Below are 23,657 nucleotides of genomic sequence, written 5' to 3'. Positions count from 1 at the left end.
TCATTTGCTGTCAGTGGCCATAAACTGTAAATTAATATGTTAAGTAATAATTTGGGAGCATTGCGTTTGACCCGTTACATGAGAGAATGCCCGGCGGTTAGTGAGGAGGAAGGTGTGGGTGTGGAGGAAAGGAAGGTATGGGTGTGAAGTGTGTGGATGTGAAGGAGAGGAGGGTGAGGAGGGTGTGGTGGGTGTGGAGGAGAGGAGGGTGTGGGTTTGGAGGAGAGGAGGGTGTGGAGGAGAGGAGGGTGTGGGTGTGGAGGACAGGTGGGTGTAGAGGAGAGGAGGGTGTGGGTGTGGAGGAGAGGAGGGTGTGGGTTTAGAGGAGAGGAGGGTGTGGGTGTGGGTGTGGAGGAGAGGAGGGTGTGTATGGGGCCTCCTTTGCTGAATATGCACCAGCTCAATGGAGGGAACATTACAGTCTGACATTTAAATGTACTTCATTCTTATGTCGGCTGCAGCGTGTGACCTTTGCACACCTCCATCCATATATCGTTCCTAGGCAACGTCGACATGACGACGGTCCTCCATCCCACATGCTCAGATGGATTCCCTCTTTTTTTTATAGGAGCTGTATCAACCAGAAGGAATTCCTTAGAGGGAATGACTGGAATCCTAATTATGTTCCTTCAGAATCCTGAGATTTCCCAGTATTCTAGTCAGTAGTCATGCCTGAGACTGTTCAGGTGTTTTATTACCTGGGGGACAGATGGTGACGCATGTCTATGTTGTTGTGACCATAGAAATAATATTAAATTACTCATTTGTTTTCTAATTCCTAATGTTTGTGACTGACAAGGGAAAAGCAGTGTGTTTGGAAAAAGTCATAGGCCATGGCTCCCCAATAAATTCAAACGGCCTTGTCACAAGGTGATCTGATACATTTAAAATGGAGCGTCAAGATGTTGAGGAACAACTGTAGAGGATGTCAGTGAACAGTTTTTTACAAGAGCACAATGGGAGAAAACATTAATCCGTTATGAGAAATCTTACTCCAAAGCTTAACTCAAATTCATATTCACAAGGTCCAATTAATGCATAGACATACCAAGTAAAAACTGCACCTCATCGGAGACTGAAGGAAATATCAAAAGTAGCAAATAAAACCAGGAGAAGAAGTTAGCCAGAGATTGGGACGGAGCTAGGAAGACAGATCCAAAGTGAAAGACAGAGATATATGGATCCTGCAGGACTCTCTGAAGACAGACACGGGTAGAAAGATTAGCAAGGATTTTGTATAGCCCGAGTCGACAGACAGCATAGACTGACTGATTCCTAGGAGAGAGAAAGGAGCTAATACACTGTCCTGAAAGGACTGAAGGAGAGAAGTAAATCAGGGAGTTAAGGCAGCTAACATAGTAGGTCTGACAGAACCAAGCGGACAGACGTTGTATGGCTTAGCATGGTACAGTAGCTGGAGGCGGGCAGAAACACACACGCAATTAATGTTTAAGCAATCCGCTGAGAACAGAACCGGAGGCAACCGGACCAACGTGCTTATTAACAGTATGGAGAGGAGATGCTCATGTGTAAGAGCTTCTGAAGAAGACAAGACATGCGACAGGTTGTCAACACATGATGGGTTATAATCTAACCGTTTGATCATCATAAATTTAACGAACAACAAAGCCTCTGAGCTAACAGTTTGTTAAAGGAAGGAAGGGAGGTGCTTTGATGGCGAGTGAGTAATGAAGGGGAGGATGACAACAGAATGAGAGAAGTGAGGGAGGCCCCAGGGGAACGGGCCCCTCAGAGAAGAAGACAGGCAGTCTTCAAGGGGAGGATGACAACAGAATGAGAGAAGTGAGGGAGGCCACAGGGGAACGGGCCCCTCAGAGAAGAAGACAGGCAGTCTTCAAGGGGAGGATGACAACAGAATGAGAGAAGAAGTGAGAAGAAGACAGGCAGTCTTCAAGGGGAGGATGACAACAGAATGAGAGAAGTGAGGGAGGCCACAGGGGAACGGGCCCCTCAGAGAAGAAGGCAGGCAGTCTTCATAACAGCAAAGAAGACGTGTGGCGTTAATCAACAAGAGGAAATCCATGAGTCAACACTGTACACTATAGGCTTCCCCATTCCCAGACAAAAACTCAGGACAGTAAAGCTATAGTTAATATTAAAATAACACACCCAAATCAAACGAGGCAAATAAGACTAGACATTCTAGACAGAGTGGATTATGCCGCCCGGGTGACTTTTAGTTTAGGACAGGGACAGGAAATTAAAAGTCTAAGTGAAGTAATTAGAGAAGATAGAGGAGGTCAGAGATATTCATCTTACTGCATACCCTTGACCAACAAAAATGTAATTGTCACATTTTGTGGTAGGAATACTTGCTAAGTTAATTTTCCATAAATTAAGGTAAATACCACTTCCTGATAAACATAAACCAATAGTAGGTCTTAAAAGGTCTCACACAATATGAAAATCCGTTACGGGCTCCCAAGTGGCGCAGCGGTCTAAGGCACTGCATCTCAGCGCTAGAGGCATCACTACAGACCCTGGTTTGATTCCAGGCTGTATCACAATCGGCCGTGATTGGGAGTCCCATCGGGCAATTGGCCCAGTGTTGTGTGGGTTAGGGTTTGTTCGGGGTAGTAGGCCATCATTATAAATAAGAATTTGTTCTTAACTAACTTGCCTCGTTAAATAAAAATAATTTTAATCAAAAATAAGAATCCATTACATGGCTCCGTGAATTGAAACAACATTTTGACGAAATGAAGAAAATATGCCGGAAATATACTGGTAAAGGAGACAGAAATGAAGTATCCTTGTAATGTCAAATAATGTTTAACCATCTACATTTGATAAACCTGACTATCTGATTTAATTTGATACCATGTGCAATCAAGTATTATGCGTTTAGCTAAGATCAAGAAATGGTCATGAGAAGTGATTGCAAAATAGAAGTGTATTTAATTACTTTGTAAAATGAATTATAACATTATACAAGACATAAAGCTTAAGTTGCATAGCATTCACAATCTAGGCATACAAATCTTACAGTTACAAGCCAAAGCATGAAACAAGAGACGCCTAATATGAAATGAGAATTGATCATACAACCGTTCTCCATGGTGATCATACAACCGTTCTCCATAGTGATCATACAACCATTCTCCATAGTGATCATAAAATCGTTCTCCATAGTGATCATAAAATCGTTCTCCATAATGATCATAAAATCATTCTCCATAGTGATCAGACAACCATTCTCCATAGTGATCATACAACCATTCTCCGTGGTAATCATACAATCATTCTCCATAGTGATCATACAACCGTTCTCCATGGACAGGATAAGAGACTGAACAAAGGCACTTCATTCCATTCATAACACAAGGTGACACTTTCAAACCTAAACCTACCACCATTGACCCTTCAAATGATACCAAGTTACAGTAACCTGATAATAATAATAATAATATATGCCATTTAGCAGACGCTTTTATCCAAAGCGACTTACAGTCATGTGTGCATACATTCTACGTATGGGTGGTCCCGGGGATTGAACCCACTACCCTGGCGTTACAAGCGCCATGCTCTACCAACTGAGCTACAGAAGGACCTGATCTGCCAGGCCCAATCTCCACAGGATGTCACAGCAGCTAAAGGTCTAAAGGAGACCTAATACAAATAAGGCAGAGTTCCTAAAGACAATAATGCCCCTTTTAATAGAGTAGTTTAGAGTTCACCCTGTACTGACAAGTTACCACAGAGACCATACACCCATATAAATAGCATTAGAGTTATCCTCAGGGGACAAGTTTCTGATAGATACCAAACATTGATGTAATGGCGTTATTCTAACACACATTTCTGTAGTCAATTAACTGGTTACTGTTGGAGAGAGATCCATATACAGTGGGGCAAAAGAAGTATTTAGTCAGCCACCAATTGTGCAAGTTCTCCCACTTAAAAAGAGGAGAGGCCAGTAATTTTCATCATAGATACACTTCAACTATGACAGACAAAATGAGGGAAAAAAATCCAGAAAATCACATTGTAGGATTTTTAATGAATTAATACAGGTACAATGAATTACAGGTAACAAGTGGAGGACAGAGGAGCCTCTTAAAGAAGAAGTTACAGGTCTGTGAGAGCCAGAAATGTTGCTTGTTTGTAGGTGACCAAATACTTATTTTCCACCATAATTTGCAAATAAATTCATTAAACATCCTACAATGTGATTTTCTGGATTTTTTTTCTCATTTTGTCTGTCATATTTGAAGTGCACCATTGATGAAAATGACAGGCCTCCCTTATCTTTTTAAGTGGGAGAACTTGCACAATTGGGGGCTGACTAAATTATTTTTTGCCCTACTGTATATTTATATTTGGCACCTTGGGGGGGGGTTGTGGACTGGCCCTCAAATCATTGTTCTTTGTGTTTTCCTCATGTTCCTGGGCAGGGCCTGCATCCAGAAACACAGCACCTATGAAAATATAATATATCCTAACTATTGCCTACAACAGCAACCTTCCTCCAACAGGCCCTGACACCCAGCTTGCTTGTCAATGAGGCACACCTTGACCTCCCTGGGAAGATAAAGCAACATCCAAAACATATACATCTGATATGTGTGCTTTGATAAGCATTGGCTGTATTGCAGTTGTTTTATCTATCTGCGGAGGGAGGCTTGCCCCCTGGTTTCCAGTCCATATATTGACCTATCAGCATGGGGAGCCCCCCCCCCTTGTAGATGAAACACCCACCTACCGACTGCAGACCAAAATAACAAAACAAAAATGCCCAATATCAGCCTTAATCAACCATCCTGCATGACCTTGGCATCCCATGTTATCAATATCACTGCAGATTTGGGTTTACGTTCTGTCAACGCTTTGCCAATTTGTTTTTTTATTTACCCACTATCATGGGCTTTTGTGAAGCAATGGAATCTTTGGTTTCACTTCAATTGACAGCATTGGGGGTTCATGAAATCAACCATGTAAATAATTAAGTACATTCTACTTACTTACATGGTTATTAATTAGCCTACTCTGTGCTTGCCAGGTTTTAGGATGATAGGCATATCCATTCAAGCTAAAACAGTTACCAAGTTATTTTCTTTTACTTTAGTTGGAAGCTTCCCAGAAGTGCCCTTCTGAATGTTCTCAAGCGTAGGTGCTGTTTCGTCTGCTCATCACTGAGTTGTGCCTCTACTGCCATCCAGTGGTGATGTGACCAACTGCTGCCTCATGTCTTTCTATAGAACAGGCCCTTTACCTCCCTCAAGACCTACCCACAGGACCCAACTCATATCAAGCTCTCTCAGTAATGTCATCATTCAGTTAATAAAAAATGTTTGAATGTGTTTTATCATCACATACATTTCACTGCACATATCCAGTGTGTTGTTTTACAGGATCAGCCATAGTAGTAAGGGACCCCTGGAGCAAATTAGGGTTACTGTAGGTGCCTTGCTCATGGGCACAGACAGTTTTCACCTTGTCAGCTCAGGTACTCAACCAGCAACCTTTCGGTTACTAACCCAACGCTCTAACACAGGGGTGTCAAACTCATTCCATGCAGGGCCATGGCTGCAGGTTTTAGTTTTTTCCTTTAATTTAAAACATAGACAACCAGGTGAGGGGAGTTCCTTACTAATCAGTGACCTTAATTCATCAATCAAGCACAAGGGAGAATCAAAAACCTGCAGACAGTAGGCCCTCCATGGAATGAGTTTGACATGCTCTAACCAATAGGCTAACTGCAGCTCCATGCAGAACCATGAAAGGTCATAATGCCATTGACCAGGGGTGGGCAAACCCAGTCCTGGAGGGCCTGATTGGTGTCACACATCCCTACCAAACACAGCTGCTTAATCAAATTGCATTCTAAACTGAAGATGATTAGGTGATTATTGGAGTCAGGTGTGACACCAATCTCACCCCAAGGACTGGAATTTTCTACCCCTGCCATTGACACCGTTTAGGATTCAGGATTACTCACTAGGGAGCTGGCATAAATCAACGAAGAAAGATACGACCCGTATAACTCAGAGCGAAGTATATTTCTGTCATCATGCAAGACAACTTTAGCAATGGAATGATTTAGCAGTTACTGTAAAGTCATGTGGTCATGACAGGCTCATTTCCACATACATTAATTCCCGTGTGGCTCAGTTAGTAGAGCATGGAGCTTTCAATCTGGGCGAGATCGTCTGCTAAATGACTCAAATGTAAAAATAAAAAGCATTAATTTCTCTTCACGATGAATACAACTAACTTTTTTGACGACTCTTACAACCTGCTGTGAAGAAATTCAATTAGAAACAGATTAACATTTATTTAGTAGCAAATGAAGCATTACCAAGAGACAAAAAGGGACCCATATACATTATATGTATTAGTGCTTTATAGAATCTCTACAGTTGATTGCAAAAACAGTGTTCATCCACCACATGCTATATGAAAGCTACACAACACCGTATCTGTTCCATGCATGACATCTCCATCTCATGCTTTAGCGATTGTCGTGACACCAGAGTGCGCACAGCTCCTGGCAGAGCTGAAATCCACCACCTATTTACAATGTTTTAGCCTCGTCCCAGATTTAGGCTGTTTACACAGGAAGCCCAAATCTGATATTTTGTTGATTAAATTGGCCTTTTAACATATCAGATCAGCTCTGAAATAGATCTGATGTAATTGGTGTAAAGACCAATTAGTGGAAAAAATATCAGAATTAGGCTGCTTGTGTAGACGCAGCCTTTGTGCCCTTTCCAATGCCATCGCTCATTGTCAAGGCAAACATGCTCGTCATGACAATGAGTGACAAGTTGGCACGTTACCATAAACAGACTGGCACTCAGGCTAATGCTTCTTCTCTGTACTGAAAAGACAGTGGAAATTTAACAGCGATTGACAAGTGCATGAGAATTGATAATTCTCGATTCATGTCACAAGATAATGGCATTAGAACTGAAGGCTCGTTAAGGTAATGACGAGTGAGCAACGGTGGTTATCGTTTTCTCCAGACTGAGTTTACGTCCCAAATGGTAACCCATTCCCTACACAGTGCACTACTTTTGACCAAAGCCATAGGGCCCTGGTCAAAAGTAGTGCACTACATAAGGAATAGGGTGCCATTTGGGATGTACAAGCCCCCAGAGCGGGGACAGAGAGCTGATTGATCTAAGGTAATCAGTGTCCAAGTGGTGCTTTACATGCACATTAGGCCACATGAAGAGTGCAGATTTCTGATAAAAAGAGAAGAATGAAGGACCGAACAAATAGAAAGGAGGACCAGTCCTGGGATAAGTGTATAGCAATCTGAGCAAAGTGTTAAGACCAGTACAATGCCAGATTATGGAAAAATACAATTACAAGGAATAACTGCCACCATATCAATGTGGTGGTGTGTTCACACATGTCTACAAAAGTCAAGGGAGGATGGATTTAGCGTAAGAACCACAACATAAATCATTGTCAGTATTGCTGTAAAAAAAAAAAATAATCTGCATTTTTTATTAAGGTCTATAATTGTAGTATAGTTTTCCAACTCCAGTCCCCCCCAAGTAGAAACCAGGTGTGCTTGTCCGGGGCCACAACAAAAATGTGTTTTGGGGGCGTACTGGAGGACAGGATTTGGGAAACACTGGTGTAGTATACTGTATTCCTACAATATTAACTTCTACAACTACAAATGCTTTGTGGCTAATAACTACAAATAGCCTTCCTTCATTGCTAGGCAAACTAGTTACTAACAAGCAAAGTATCACAACATATTTATCTTGATATTGATTCTGGCAATCTATTCATCCAAATGTTCTGTGTGTGTAATCTGCAACAAAAAAAGGAGAGCAAAACTATATTAAGGACAGTAAGGCTTAAACATGGTGGAATGTTTTTCATATAGACCAGTGTAATTGTCACCCAAATAAATCATTTCAAAACTCACGAGTATGGTTAACAAAACAAAGTAATATTTCCAACGTACTTGGATGAACATTGAAAACGTGTAGGTTATCGATTACAGAGATGAAGTACCATCAAACTCCCTCCTGTCCAGGATTGTCCTGAAGCAAGAGGAAGTGGGGCAAGCTTGTGGGCAAGCGAGCATGTCAACAATGCAGCCGGAAACAGGTTTGTTCAATTCAGGTCAGTCTTTTGCCTTCCTTCTCAGCTCAGAAAATGTAATCTTGAGTCATCTTGAGGGAAGGCATGGCGTCGTTGACATTCTGGTCCAGCCGATGGTACTCCACATTGTTGCGAGAGCACAGGCCGTCCCTCCAGCGCCGACTCTGGGCCAGGAGGAAGATCTGGAGAGAGGGGGATATTCAAATTGACCTTTAACCTTTTTAAAATGGTAACCTAAACCAGTATTCATAAAGTGTCTGAGTTTCAGAGCTGATGTAGGCTCAGGCCCTCTCTATCCATGTAATCATACTCTAAAAAGGGAAAAAATTATCCTAAATTAGAACTACTCTAGAATGCTTCATACATACAGACCAAAAAGTAACCGCACTAAGCGCTATCAGGATGATTGTTGTGTGTAGATTGATGAGGACAAAACTCAGTACATGTTGCACGGTATGTACACAAGTCCTGGAAACTGAAAATGTCCCAGATCTTCCATGGCCAACATACTCAGACATGTCACCCAATGAGCATGTTTGAGATGCTCTGGATTGACGTGTGCAAAAGCGTGTACCAGTTCACACTAATATCCAGCAACTTGGCACAGCCATCGAAGAGGAGTGGGACAACATTCCACAGGCCACAATCAACAGCCTGATCAACTCTGTGTGAAGGAGATGTTGCACTGCATGAGGCAAATGGTGGTCACACCAAATACTGACTGGTTTTCTGATCCACACCCCTACCCTTTTTATTTAAGGTATGTGACCAACAGATAAATGTGTATTCGCAGTCATGTGAAATCCATAGTTCAGGGTCTAATGAATTCCTTATATGAACTGTAACACAGTAAAATCTTAAATTGTTGCATGTTGCATTTATATTTTTGTTGAAGATGAGGTTCAGTACAGCAGAATACAACTGGCTTGAATGGACTAATAAAGTATTCTTCCTCTGCTTACCTTCCTCTTGTTGTGGTAGGTGATGTATACGATGGCCACCAGGAAGGCCAGGATGACCAAGTGGAAGAAGAAGTGCGAGTCCTCATCCTGGATGGTGTAGATGTTGGTGTCCTTCATACGCACGTCTATCTTCCCAGCATTCTCTGCTGGTCTGAGCACCACCGGTTCATTGTCTGCGTCCACCATGATGTCATCCTCCTCGTCGAAGTTCAGAGCCTTAACTGCTGGCCCCAGGTCATAGTCGCCGTCATCGACGTCGTCGTCATTTTCTCTGTCGTACACGTCAGTCTCTGCCTGGGACTCTAGATTGTCCTCTTGATCATCTTCTGTAGGGTTCATGTGACCGACAAGCTTGGTGTTGGAGGCAGAGCTTGGTTTCTCCAGGGTGGGCTTGGATGTGATGGTGCTGATGGCTGGATCTGCAGCCATGGTAAAGGTGGCAGCAGCATTTGCATCAGTGGGATTGGGAAGTAGTTCTTGAGTAGCCCGTCCTGCTTCCTTGCCATCAGTTGTTTTATTAATAATGGCAGGGGATTCAGCTATAACCTCCCCTTTGGTGGCCAGTGCGACATATGCTGTAACACCATCAATGGGTGCATCCTTGATGGGTGTGGTAGCGTCTTCTAAAGGTGTGGTAGCATCCTTGATGGGTGTGGTAGCGTCTTCTAAAGGTGTGGTAGCATCCTTGATGGGTGTGGTAGCGTCTTTGATAGGCGTAGCACTCTCATTGGGTGTAGCAGCAGCATCCTTTAGGTCTGATGTTACAGCCTTAATGACTGCTGTTTTATCAACATCGATAGATGTTCTAGCTTTGTCATTGGTTGCGGTGTCTGCCTTGCTGTCTGTTGTACCAGTGCTGACGGTTGCCAAAGGCAAGGAGTGATCCAAACCAACAACTCTTGGATTCAGAGGTGGTTGAACCTCAACTGTATCTGGAAATGAGAGAAATGGGAATTGAAAACAATCACCGCATTCAATTGAACATTTGGAACAATGTAGCCAGGTGAAATAGGCCTAATCAAATTTTACACGACACACATCTTATCATTCTGTGTCTGACCTGCAATGGTTGTCATTGCACCATCACTTTGCATGAGAACCTACTGTTAGTTTCTTTGCCCTCCAAGTTTCAGTATACATTTCTCACTGTATAAATGTGCAGTGTACAGCATGTACAGTAAATACCAGCTTAATTTATATGCAGGTCAAGTGTACAAGATGTTCAGTTGGGCTTCTAATGAGGGGGATGTTTGTTCTAGCACCTTCCATCTCAATCAATGACACGATTCAACTAGAGTCAACATGTTTTTTTTTTTACTCCTGGGACTTTTATAGGCGTCGTCCAAACTGAGGGTTAAGCTGGCTGGGTGTGGAAAGTCAGAGGAATTGAGCCCCTAAGTTAGCAGTCCCCATGAAGGGAGTATTCATTCCTGAGGCTACTGCCAGCATAAATATTTAATAAAAAGGGAGGCCTTTGTCGCAACGATTGCCTTACACATTCATTTGCGACTAAACACACCCTCTAAATAGTAAATGACTGGAAAGTATCCTCCGTCAGGCTTTGTAAAGGGAGGGACATCCCAATAATACGCAACATGTTGTCTACTGAAATGTTCCCAAGTCTAACGATTTCTTCCCTCTTGCAATGTCTCATCAATCTCTCCTACGTCTACATCAGAAATACTGTTCTCCTCACACGTTAAACACCGGTGTAGGACGTTAAACACCGGTGTAGGACGTTAAACACCGGTGTAGGACGTTAAACACCGGTGTAGGACGTTAAACACCGGTGTAGGACGTTAAACACCGGTGTAGGACGTTAAACACCGGTGTAGGACGTTAAACACCGGTGTAGGACGTTAAACACCGGTGTAGGACGTTAAACACCGGTGTAGGACGTTAAACACCGGTGTAGGACGTTAAACACCGGTGTAGGACGTCAAACACCGGTGTAGGACGTCAAACACCGGTGTAGGACGTCAAACACCGGTGTAGGACGTCAAACACCGGTGTAGGACGTCAAACACCGGTGTAGGACGTCAAACACCGGTGTAGGACGTTAAACACCAGTGTAGGACGTCAAACACCGGTGTAGGACGTTAAACACCAGTGTAGGACAACACCTTTCTTTCTGTAACTCAAGAAACTCTGGGGCTATCCCAGCATCTCCTCACACAGTGTATGGGCTACTGTTGGGAATGGTTAGATTTCTCACAGAGAAGAACACTTATGGATATTGGATAGCATGCAATGTCAATTTGGATGCCTGTAAAAACAGGCCACATGGGTTCGCTTTCCCTGAATGTGGCATCAATGCTCCTAAGAGGAACTCTGAACAGTTCGGCTATGGCACACAAAGGGAACATAGACTGGCTATATGAGACGATAAGGCCAGAGATGTTAGCAAAATGTGATCTCTTCTCAAAATATGATTTTTGTAAGTCACTTTTAGAAGGCAATAAGGAAGCTATTGGAAAAGTATTCCTGAGTGGCGCAACGGTCTAAGGCACTGCATTGCAGCGCTAGAGGCATCACTACATACCCTGGTTCGTTCCCAGGTTATGTCACAACTGGCTGTGATTGGGAGTTCTATAGGGTGGCGTGTCGTTTGGGGGGGTTGGCTGTCATTGTAAATAAGAATTTGCCTAGTTAAAAATATATATTTAAGTATTCCCATGAAGACAAGCTTTATATCAATCTCTAATATAGCATTGTCAGGTCAAACAGACATTCAAATCTTGTGCAGACAGAACCCCAGAAACTTAGAAAACTAGCTATAGGCTGGTCTTAGATAAGGTCATACCCTTGTTGAAATGTCCATGTTGGAAATGTCTAGCCTTGTGTAGCCTCTTATTTTAGAGAACAGTGACACTATTTCACTGACACGGATGCGTATTATTATTTCAGATATATGGTGAGGGACACCTGGTCAGACAGTCCCTCTTTTTCTCACACCTGAAATTAGAGTCCAGGACCCTCAAGGCGCACACAGGCTAGTTCGCCAACACCGAAGAGAGGAATCTATAGTGACTATTCTAAACACTAATCCATTGTGCTACTAGCTCGCCAACACCGAAGAGAGGAATCTATAGTGACTATTCTAAACACTAATCCATTGTGCTACTAGCTAGCCAACTACCTCTGTAGCTGGGATTCAATGGCATGTGCACAAGTACAGTGAAATCCCTTTCTTGCTAGTTCGAAACCCAACGATGCAGTAATCAATATCTATGTAGGACTAAAAATAAAAAAGGTAGAACAAAAACACATGAGAAATAAAGGAAATAAGAACACGAGAAGTAAGCTAGCCTATATACAGGGTCAGTGCCAATACCATATTTACAATGTGCAGGGATACTGGAGTGATAAAGGTAGATATGTATAGGGGTAAGGTGACTAGGCATCAGGATATGATAAACCGAGTATCAGCAACATATGTTGATTGTATGGGAGTGTGTGTGCAGTCAGTATAAATGTGTGCATGTTGTGTGTGGTGTCAGTGTAGAGTCCGGTGAGTGTGCAAAAATAAATGGTCAACTCAGTCCATGTAGACATTTTGTTAGCTATTTAGCAGTCTAATGACTTTGGGATAGAAGCTGCTCAGGAACAGGTTGGTCCCAGACTTGATCCACCGGTACCACTTGCTGTGTGGAAGCAAAGAGAACAGTCTGTGGCTGGAGTATAACATTTTTCCGGGACTTGCTTTCACGCCACCTGATTTAGAGGTACTGGGCTGTCCGCACCAACCTCTGTAGCACCACGCAATTGAGGACGGTGCTGTTGCCATAATAAGCAGTGATAAAGCAAGTCAAGATGCTCTCAAATGGTACAGCTGTAGAACATCAGTGATTGAGCCCCACACCAAACCTTTTCCACCTTCACAACTGTGCGCGTTAGTGATTTGACACCGAGGAACTTGAAGCTCGACACACTCCACCGCAGCCCCTTCGGTGTGGATGGGGGCATGCTCAATGTTATTCTATTCCAGCCATTACTATCAGCCTGTCCTCCTCAATTAAGGTGCTATCGGCTACCTGGGATTGTCACATAGGTATTCCTCTTACCTAGGTGGATGAGGGCAGTGTGGAGTGCAATTGAGATTGCATTGTCGATGGATCGGTATGCAAATTGGAGGAGTTCTAGGATGTCTGGGATGATGGAGTTGATGTGTGCCATAACCAACCTTTCAAAAATCACTTAATGATTCTAGATGTGAGTGATAAAGGCCGGTAGTCAGTGTGGCATGAAGCATTAGAGATCTTGGGAACAGGAATGAAGACATGTGGAGATTAAAGACTGGGACAAGGAGAGGTTGAAAATAACCATGAACTAGGCTTGGGCGATACCCCGTAATACGGTATAAAGGATCTATTTCGAAATACCGACAGTATGATTTTCAATTCTGTTTTTTGGGTGCGGTTGGGGGCACGTAGCTGCATGCTACGGCACTGCTTATTAGCTATAAGTTAAATATAACAAATCTAAGATGTCAAAAACTATATCCAGCTCAGGGCTCCAGCTATGCATTTGGTTTTCTAACTTTCTAGATGAATGGCTTGACGTCAAGATCAAACTTCTTTGTTACAGCAGAGACATTGTTTGTGTGCACATTCAGCAATCTGCCGAGTCTTGCATCTCGCTTATCGCAATATCTGCAGTGCTGCAGATATTGCAGTGCTGCTGGAAACGTCATTTAGCTGAGTCTACCTTTAAATTACACTTTCAGTATGCCATAAGAAATCAATTCAAATAATAGAAATAAAGAAACTTTCATTTAACGGTCATGTGTGTCTTGTGGTAGTAATTTAAAATGTTCAATTTAAAGTGTACCAACTAAATTGCAGTGGTACCAACTAAATTGCAGTGGTCTGCATTATATTTCTATTTTTGAAATGACACCCACCCTGTATTCAAGAGTATGCTGTGTTAACCAATGGTGGGCACAACGCACATAAACTTCAAGATTATGTACATTAGGGTCCAAGCTACAACATATGTAAAAACGTTAATATGTTTAGATAATTGATGTTAAAAGGGGGGGGGGGTGGAACAAGAGCAGACTAGGAAAAATAATTTAACAGTTATCCAAATCAGAACTCCAAATTGGAAACTGGCATCTTTGTACAGCTGATTTCTAACCTGAAGATAACTGAAGTCCAGTGTCCTGTATTCATGGATGCCAAGGAGAAGTCAGGCTTCCCCATATGTGTGTTTCCTTCATTTTGTGTCAATTTGGAAGTGGCTGACTATAACCAGAGAAACCATGCAAGCGAGGGAAACAGCACCCCTCTGTCTCAGTATGTGTATTCTTTGTATCCAATGCGGTCTGGAACAAGAGTATGACATGTTGATGCAGTAGCATTTGATTGATTGATGCAAGCTTAGCGCAACTGTGGGTTGTCCTAGCACAGTACCTTGAACAGCCACATGATATTTAGCAACATTAATTGGACTAAATTGTTTATATCTTTACGTTTTTTCAGTGTATTAAAGTAAGCATATATAGCCTTGTTGATCTGATCATGTTTAAGTTGAAATGGTGCTGGAATAGCAGACGCATTGCTCCTGTTGTCTTTGTGCTGACTTGACATAACGCCATGATTCTAAATCAGTAGTTTAGTAAATTGTCAAAAAATAACTTGCTTGACCATGCTGCAGGCCAAATAACTGTTTGTTACATGCAATACTTACTTTGTGGACGTCACCTGTCAGATGTTGCTCTCGGGTTTTGTGATAAAACAAAAAACTTGTATTTATTCCACCACTGTGTGACTTGTCTTTGTTGTCAGATCCTTTTTGTTTATCACGGTGGCGTATGGACCAAGTTATTTAGCAAACATCACAACATAGGTTGTACTATGGCTTTTTTACTGCCTTGGCTTGCCCAGTGATTTTATCCATGCACCTCTAATACTGATGTAATGATTTGACCTTGTTTTTAATCACCAGTTCCTGGAGAATAAGAGGTCAAATCATGACGTCAGTGATGTTCAGAGCTCTTGAAAGAGGCCCGAGTGGAGATGGCCCAAGATGGCATCACTTTGATCGGGTGTATTTGAACATATGTCCCAATAAACTAGGAAGATTATGATCAATAATCAATGATTACTTATATGAAGTAACAGAAGGTGATTGGAAAACACGGAGATCACACTACTACATGGGAAGAAGAAACTGAAAAAGGCAAGGCATGGCTGAACAGATGCTTATCACCTCAAATCAAATTTGATTGGTCACATACACGTTTAGCAGATGTTAATGCGAGTGGAGCGAAATGCTTGTTCTTCTAGGTCTGACAGTGCAGTAATATCTAACAATTCCCCAACAACTACCTTATACACACGCAAGACTCAAGGGATGGAATAAGAATATGTAAATATATGGATGGCCAAGCAGCATAGGCAAGGTGCAATAGATGGTATAGGGTACAGTATATACATATGAGATGAGTAATGTAAGATATGTTCTTATTAAAGTGACTAGTGGTCCATTTATTAAAGCGGCCAGTGATATGAGTCTATGTAGGCAGCAGCCTCTCTGAGTTAGTGATTGCTGTTTAGCAGTCCGATGGCCTTGAGATCGAAGCTGTTATTGAGTCTCTCGGTCCTAGCTTTGATGCCCCTGCACTGACCTCACCTTCTGGATGGTAGCAGGGTGAATAGGCAGTGGCTCAGGTGGTTGTTGTCCTTTATTATCTTTTTGGCCTTCGTGACATCGGGTGCTGTAGCGGTCTTGGAGGTTAGGTAGTTTGCCCCCTCAGATGCTAGCAGCGAAACAAAAACATGCAGCCCACGTGAAGACTTTCCAGAACTCATGGCAAAAGAATCCTTATTTTCACCACTGCCACCGATGCAGAGTAAGAGCCCTCCTACCAAATACAGGGCAGTCAAATTGTTCTGCCAACCCTGACATTCAAGGCCATCTTTGAGAAACTGGCCCTCATTGAAAAGACAGACTATTTTCAAATCAATGGAGTCGCTCTCAGCCACTGTGCAGCAGCTCCTCAATCAGGTGTCAACCCTCAGCAAAAAAATGCTGACAATAGAAGCTGAAATACAGAAACTGCAATAGGTGAAATCTCCAACTGCGACAGAATGTCATGGAAGTCCAGCGCCACAGCCAGAGATGGAATCTTAAACTGCATGGGGTGCGAGAAGACAGGAAAAACATACAGAGCGTTTTCATCGACATCCTCAGCAAAATAGCACCCAGGATTCGAGACAAGCTCCCGGACATCATCGACGTAGTGCACTGCCTGGGAAAGTGAAGGGATGACGGATCTCCACAGACAACCATCAGACGGATCTCCACAGACAACCATCATGCGGTTCACAACAAGAATCTACAATGTTGTCGGAAAGAAGCCAAGGAGTCCAGGCTTCTCATGGAGAATAAACTACGCATCAAAGAGGCTCTCACTCCAGAAGATGCTGCTGCAAGGGGAAAACGTTGCCCAGTGGTAAAAAATGCAAGAGAAGAAGGGAAGAGAGCATCTTTCAGCAGCCCTTCTGCATTTATTGATGGAAAGAAGATCGATTGCCAGGACGTCAAGTGTATGTCATGTGTACTGAATGTTTTGAAAACACTGTGCTCAGGTATATAGCTACATTGACTTAATCTATGTCGTCCTATTCTTTCTAAGTCAACTGAAAACGTTGAATTAGCTAAATTACTCGAGTAATACGTTGATTGTTGTTTTTATATTCACTCTGTTTTATATCACCAGGTTGGTAAATGTGAATACGGGTTCATCGGATTGATCACAACTACCTCGGTTTAGGGTAGTCCAATTCTCTCTAAATGCAGGTTTCCTTACTAGCTACCTAGCTTAGTAGTTCAACTAGTTATTCATATCACTACACTGTAATTGTTTTATTTGTCAGGTTAGGCAACGTTTTGAATTCAATGCACTAAATATTGTATCTCCAAACGCCAGGGGTTTACAAAACACTAAATGTAGATTCCATTCTACTCCAGGAGACTCGCTCCTGCGATTCAGATTCTAGTTTTTGGAAATCACAATGGGGAAATACTGCTTATTAGTCAGGGGTCTAACCACTCAGCTGGCACTATGATATTGTTTCATAAGTTTAGAGGTGATATTTCAAAGTCGTGTCCAAATATGGAAGATATTAATCTCCAATCGAAATAATGTGTTTTATTGTGTACAATTGTTAGATATTACTGCACTGTTGGAGCAAGCATTTTGCGACACCCACAATAACATCTGCTAAATGTGTGTATGTGACAAATAAAATGTTATTTGATTCTCACACCTGAAATAAGACTTTCTTTTTGGATCTTGCTGATAAGCTTACTGAGCTGCAAAACAAGTATACAAATACATGGCTTATAATAGCTGGAGACTTAATGAAACACCTCATAACTCTTTAGATAGATTTCCACCTAGACTAGCTCAAAGATCTCAGAACAGTAACACCACCTCATTTTGCAGTAAACTGACCGTGGTTGAACCATGGCGCTTCTTTAACACAAACTTAAATGATTATACCTAGTGTAATAGGTCAATGATGGTCAGATCCAGAAAGTATTTGTTTCATTTCTCCCTCACTCCTAAATTATCCAGTTTTTAACACAGCATAAAGAACTTGATCATAGACTTGTTCAATTCAAATGATTTAGAACCAAAGACTGAAAGTAATTGAGAAATATTTAAATTCAAAAGTAAGACATCACCATTACAGTTAATAAATGACATGTTCTTTTAGAAAGGGATACCCTTACAGCAGAGGAAGAAACAGATCAAATTTACATTGAGTTCTAGCTAAAGAGCTAAAAATGGGTTGAGGGTTAGAAAAAAAAAAGCTATTTTTTTGCTCTTGAAAAAGGGAACTAGGAGAGCATCTCTTTCTACATTAAATATACCTTGTGTAAAGACCCCCAAGATCATCTCTAGCTTTCTGTATTCTTTCTATGAAAATCTGTATACATCTCATTTTAATAGAATGTGAACATTTTATGGAACATGTCCATGATCATGTTCCAATTATTTCTGATGAGTTCAGGTCCACATGTGAATATTAGTTTTCCATAGTAGATTAGAGATGCTCTTAAATCTATGAAGAAGGGCAAAGCACCTGGAACAGATGGTCTTTCTGTGGAATATTATTTACACTGTTGGGGACATTTAGAGGGACCAGTATTCAACATGTTCCTAGAATGTCTAGCGGCGATGATTACTACCATGAAACAAGGGGTTATTTCCTTAATACCATCATTTGAGACCTATTAAATACATATTATAAACATTTGCATATGCTAATAGACTTAAATGGGCCAAAACCACCTCATTAATGAAACCCAAACAGGTTTCATGAAAGGTCGCCAGATCAACTGTAACATTAGGTTTGCTTTAGACTTGATTACGCTGATTCAATTGACTCAAAGGCTATTATTTTATTCCTCAAATTTTGTAAACATTTGATACAATTGAACACAAATTCCTAAAACATACATTGTACACTTCCGGTTTCAGGACTGTACGCCAGGGTTGCACTATGTTGAATATGAAATATCTTAGATGTCATTCTCTTCTGCTCTGGATCTTAACTTCAATAAATGCGAAATATTATCCATACATATCTCAAATGACCAATCTGTTGAATATTCCAGTGAAAGAATGAAATATTTAGGGGTGCACATGGCGAAAACCCATATTTTCCATCAACATCTCAAATTTTCTCAGAGAATAAAGAAAATGAACTCCCTCTTTAATAACTGGTTCCTGCGTGACCTCTATTATTGGAAGGGTTTTATTGTCCAAAGCAGAGGGTCTGACGTTGTCTACCCTGCTCTATCGCTATTTGGAGCTGATCAAACCAGCAAGGATAAACTTCCCTAGACTTCATTTAAAAATTAAAAATAAATTAAGTCTAATATCAAACTAAAGAGCTGATGGTGGGCTTGAAGTGCTAGATTTAATTGACAACAATACCTTTCAAGTTAACTGGATAAAAAGGATGTATACTTAGCTCTGAATGTATATGGTACTTCATTCCCTGTCATATTTTTATGAAATTGGGTGGTCTTCAATTTGTGGAAATGCAACTATTCTCCAGCAAAATTACCCATCAAACTGTCCAAATTTCATGAACAAGCCCTTTTAGCCTGGAAACGATATTATGTTCACAACTTCTCCCCACACAAGGCACTTCTGTGGAACAACAAAGATATTGTTGTTAAAAACAAGTCCATGTTCTTACCTAAGTGGTTTGAAATAAATATTATATTTGTCCTTGATTTATTTGATAAAGGAGGAAATACTCTTATAGAAAGTTAATAGAAACATAACTACCAGTACATAATAAAGAATTTAATTATACATGCAAAGCAATACCTTGAGGACGTACTCAATGAAATATCATCTGTGTTTCAGAGAACATGTCAAGATAGATGCACAATTTGTTAGGTACATAATACATGTAATAACACATTATTAAGATTGTTTTTGGAGTAATATCTCTCCTGGAGTGAAATTCTTCTAGAATGCATATACTGAAATTGAATGGAAGAAAGCTTGGTTGCTCCCTCAAATGTTCTACATCAAATCAAATAAATTAACTTTAAATCTTGCACAAAATATACCCTTGCAATAACTTAACTTGTCTAAATTCATGGACTTAAGAGGACATATGCCTTTTCTGTGATAAAGGGGAAACTCATGACTCCAGTTAATTTGGAGCGAGTTAAATATTTACAGTTTTAATTTCATTAATAAAACCCATGTATTTACAATGAAAAATGTCATATGTTATTATTCAAATGAAATGACTGAATTAGTCTCTCGTAAATTGTATATGAAATTTGTCCCCAAATGCAATAGTTTTACTTGAAATCCAATATTTAATCATCTCTAGAATTAGTCAACCAAAAAAACACTATTCTTACAATGCTATCATAGGTTTGTACAATTGTAACCCCTGACCTTATATTTATTTTAAGTACTTTAACTTTGAAACTAAATTCATGTGGTGATTTTTTTATTTTACTTTAATGTTATTTTATGTTTCTTCAGAGAAAATATAGGTGTAGTTCGAGTTGGAATACTCCCAACATAAAACTAAACATAAACATAAAACTTCACGGTGAATATTAAACATACCGTTTTCGGGTTCCAGCGGTGCCGAAATACAGTTGAGAGGAAATAGTTCTAACAAGATAAACACAGCAAATGCACAGTGAATTGTCCAGTTACGTCTCGTCTCCTTGCAAGCCGCCATCTTCGTTGTGGGTGATTGTTGACGGACGTGGTTAAGAAGTGAAAAACTGACCGAGAACAACAGAAACAAGAAACACTGGCAGCATTCCAAACACTTAAATGACACACCCAATCCCCTCAGCCCTCAAATGAAGTGAACACTTCTGGTGACGTTCCATAACGTCTGACGAGTATACACTTGCAGGGTAAGGGGCGATGGACGAAGGAATGATTTTTAAATGGACCGCTCTTGCCAGGAGATTTGTCACTCGTTCATCCCGCGATGATTGTTTTTTTCAGCCACCGGAAGCTTGTGGGTGCATTATATACTCTACAGTCAATTATGATTGCATGTCTGCTTATATTAACTATATAATTATTAATATGAGTATAATGTATGATAGCTAGCAAATTAATTAGCTAAATAAAGTTAGCCTGTCTAGCTACTTCTGAAGGACAATGTTTTATTTCTACACTTTCCAAAAGCTAACCAAACAAAAACATAATTACTTTTATGAGACGTGTTTGTGCATTAGTAGCGCAATTTCTAACTTATTTACATTCGTTTTTACTTACACTTGTATGTTGACTCCATATTGGCATTGAGGTTTTACGTTTTGGCAGAATCTTTTTAGGGGGATGTACAATCATCACAAATTGAATTATGGGGCGTTTCAGGCCCCGAAGTGAACATAATTGTGTACTCGCAAACTCTATTAAAAACGAGGGCTAAAGGGGCTTACGTTGCAAACTTCCCTTGCTTGGCTAATCATGGTCACATAATCATCCCCAGTTTACAATTGGGTCATTCATTCCCCATCCTCTCCCCTGTAACTATTCCCCAGGTCGTTACTGTAAATGAGAATGTGTTCTCAGTCAACTATCCATGGTAAAATAAGAGTTCAATCAAATAAAAATACATTTTCTACTGATGACAAATATGTCCGCGGGGATTCCCCTGAGGGCTGAGGGCTCAAGGGCTGTCTACTTTGAGTTTGAAACGCAGGCATTGGCCCTAAACCCTCAACCCTTGAATTACATTTTACATTGTCACATCCGAGTGTACCTTACATGTCCCTTGCCTAAGCGAGAGAGAGTGATGATCGGAGACGCAACGTCCTTGGTGGAAATCTTGAAGTTGAGCTTAAAAACAACCAACCTAAAGCTATTAATGTACCTAGTAAGCTAACGTATCTAACTAGCACTCCTGTCAGGTAGCTAGCTACAGTTACCCATAGCTGGCTAGCTAGTTTTATAGTTTGGTCATTTATTCCAATACATGGCAGGGTCTACGGGAAATCACAGACTACAAAAAGAAAAACAGCCACGTTACGGACACCGACGTCTCGCTTCCAGACAAACAAAACACCTTTGCCCGCTTTGAGGATAATGCCGTCGCAGCCCGCTAACAAGGACTGCGCCCCCACCCTCTCTGTGGCCAACGTGAGTGAGACGTTTAAACGTGTTAACCCTCGCAAGGCTGCTGGCCCAGACGGCATCCCGAGCCGCATCCTCAGAGCATGCGCAGACCAGCTGGCTGGAGTGTTAACGGACATATTCAATCGCTCCCTATCTCAGTCTGCTGTCCCCACATGCTTCAAGATGGCCACCATTGTTCTTGTACCCAAGAAGTCAAAGATAACTGAACTAAATGACTACCGCCCCATAGCACTCACTTCTGTCATCATGAAATGCTTTGAGAGACTAGTCAAGCATCATATCACCTCCACCTTACCTGCCACACTAGACCCACTTCAGTTTGTATACTGCTCCAACAGGTCTACAGATGATGCAATCGCCATCACACTGCCCTATCCCATCTGGACAAGAGGAATACCTATGTAAGAATGCTGTTAATTGACGACAGCTCAGCATTCAACACCATAGTACCCTCCAAGCTCATCATTAAGCTGGAGGCCCTGGGTCTCAACCCCGCCCTGTGCAATAGGGTCCTGGACTTTCTGACTGGACGCCCCCAGGTGGTGAAGGTAGGAAACAACATCTCCACTTCGCTGACCCTCAACACTGGGGCCCCACAAGGGTGCGTGCTCAGCCCCCTCGTGTACTCCCTGTACACCCATGACTGCATGCCATGCACACCTCCAACTCAATCACCAAGTTTGTAGACGACACAACAGTAGTGGGCTTGATTACCAACAACGACGAGACAGCCTACAGGGAGGAGGTGAAGGCATTCGGAGTGTGGTATCAGGAAAACCATCTCTCACTCAACATCAACAAAACAAAGGAGATGAACGTGGACTAAAGGAAACAACAGAGGGTGCACCCCCCTCTGGGACAGTAGTGGACAAGGTGGAAATTTAAGTTCCTCAGCATACACATCACAGACAAACTGAAATGGTCCACCCACACAGACAGTGTGGTGAAGAAGGCACAACAGTGCCTCATCAACCTCAGGAGGCTGAAGAAATTTGGCTTGTCACCTAAAACCCTGAAAAACTTTTACAGATGCACAATCGAGAGCATCCTGTTGGGTTGTATCAATGCCTGGTATGGCAACTGAAAGGCTGTCCAGAGAGTGGTGCGGTCTGCAAAACGCATTACCAGGGCCAAACCTACCTGCTCTCCAAGACACCTACAGTACCCGATGTCACAGGAAGGACAAAAAGATCATCAAGGACAACAACCACCCGAGCCACTGCCTGTGTAACAGTATAACTTTAGACCGTCCCCTCGCCCATACCCGGGCGCGAACCAGGGACCCTCTGCACACAACAACAGTCACCCACAAAGCATCATTACCCAACGCTCCACAAAAGAAACAGCCCTTGCAGAGCAAGGGGAACCACTACTTCAAGGTCTCGGAGCAAGTGACGTCACCGATTGAAACGCTATTTAGCGCGCACCACCGCTAACTAGCTAGCCGTTTCACATCCGTTACACTCACCCCCCTTTTGACCTCCTTTTCCACAGCAACCAGTGATCCGGGTCAACAGCATCAATGTAACAGTATAACTTTATACCGTCCCCTCGCCCATACCCGGACGCAAACCAGGGACCCTCTGCACACATCAACAACAGTCATCCTCGAAGAATCGTTTCCCATCGCTCCACAAAAGCCACGGCCCTTGCAGAGTAAGGGGAACCACTACTTCAAGGTCTCAGACAAATCCACCCGTGTGTGTAGCTAGCTACCTAGTTTAAATATCAACAGTACTGCCACAGCAGCATAACATTTCATTAACACTTGATTTAGCCTACATCAATATTCGGTCTGGTTGGCTACAGCAAAAAGATATCGATTAATCACAATCTGTAAAATAAATTGAGCCAACTTGCAGACTTATATCAATCAACGATCAGCTGATAGCCTACCCTCTTTTCCCCCCAATGTCATTCATGTATTTAGGAGCCACTAACTAGCTTGC

General features: G+C 41.8%; 1 protein-coding gene across 3 annotated transcripts; it reads right to left on the bottom strand.

The window, feature by feature from the left end:
- Window positions 1-6,349: 6,349 nt before the first annotated feature.
- Window positions 6,350-21,698, bottom strand: LOC124013732 (trans-Golgi network integral membrane protein 1-like). 3 transcript variants are annotated; one of them, XR_006834921.1, is made up of 4 exons: window positions 20,173-21,698; window positions 9,051-9,982; window positions 7,949-8,270; window positions 6,350-7,792 (listed from the first exon to the last, which is right to left on the bottom strand). XR_006834921.1 is itself a non-coding variant. In XM_046328189.1 (4 exons), the coding sequence occupies exons 2-4, from the start codon at window positions 20,288-20,290 to the stop codon at window positions 8,136-8,138; spliced, it is 1,185 nt and encodes a 394-aa protein (XP_046184145.1). In that variant the 5' UTR covers window positions 20,291-20,336; window positions 21,335-21,698; the 3' UTR covers window positions 6,350-8,135. The 3 variants fall into 3 exon arrangements, 2 of the variants coding, with proteins under 2 accessions (XP_046184145.1, XP_046184155.1); XM_046328189.1 differs by having other exon boundaries at window positions 6,350-8,270; window positions 20,173-20,336; window positions 21,335-21,698; XM_046328199.1 differs by having other exon boundaries at window positions 6,350-8,270; window positions 20,173-20,336; window positions 21,340-21,698.
- Window positions 21,699-23,657: the final 1,959 nt, after the last annotated feature.

The sequence above is a fragment of the Oncorhynchus gorbuscha genome, linkage group LG02, assembly GCF_021184085.1.
Source record: "Oncorhynchus gorbuscha isolate QuinsamMale2020 ecotype Even-year linkage group LG02, OgorEven_v1.0, whole genome shotgun sequence".
NCBI lineage: Eukaryota > Metazoa > Chordata > Actinopteri > Salmoniformes > Salmonidae > Oncorhynchus > Oncorhynchus gorbuscha.
This window is presented reverse-complemented; position numbering and strand designations above follow the sequence as displayed.

What these genes read in the sequence shown, in the direction of transcription:
- LOC124013732 (XM_046328189.1), bottom strand. Translation starts at nt 20,290, where the DNA reads ATGGCGGCTTGCAAGGAGACGAGACGTAACTGGACAATTCACTGTGCA. An exon ending in ACCGCTGGAACCCGAAAACG is followed by an intron (nt 9,983 to 20,172) that starts GTATGTTTAATA and finishes TCTCATTTCCAG; the next exon opens with ATACAGTTGAGGTTCAACCA. An exon ending in CCTACCACAACAAGAGGAAG is followed by an intron (nt 8,271 to 9,050) that starts GTAAGCAGAGGA and finishes CCCTCTCTCCAG; the next exon opens with ATCTTCCTCCTGGCCCAGAG.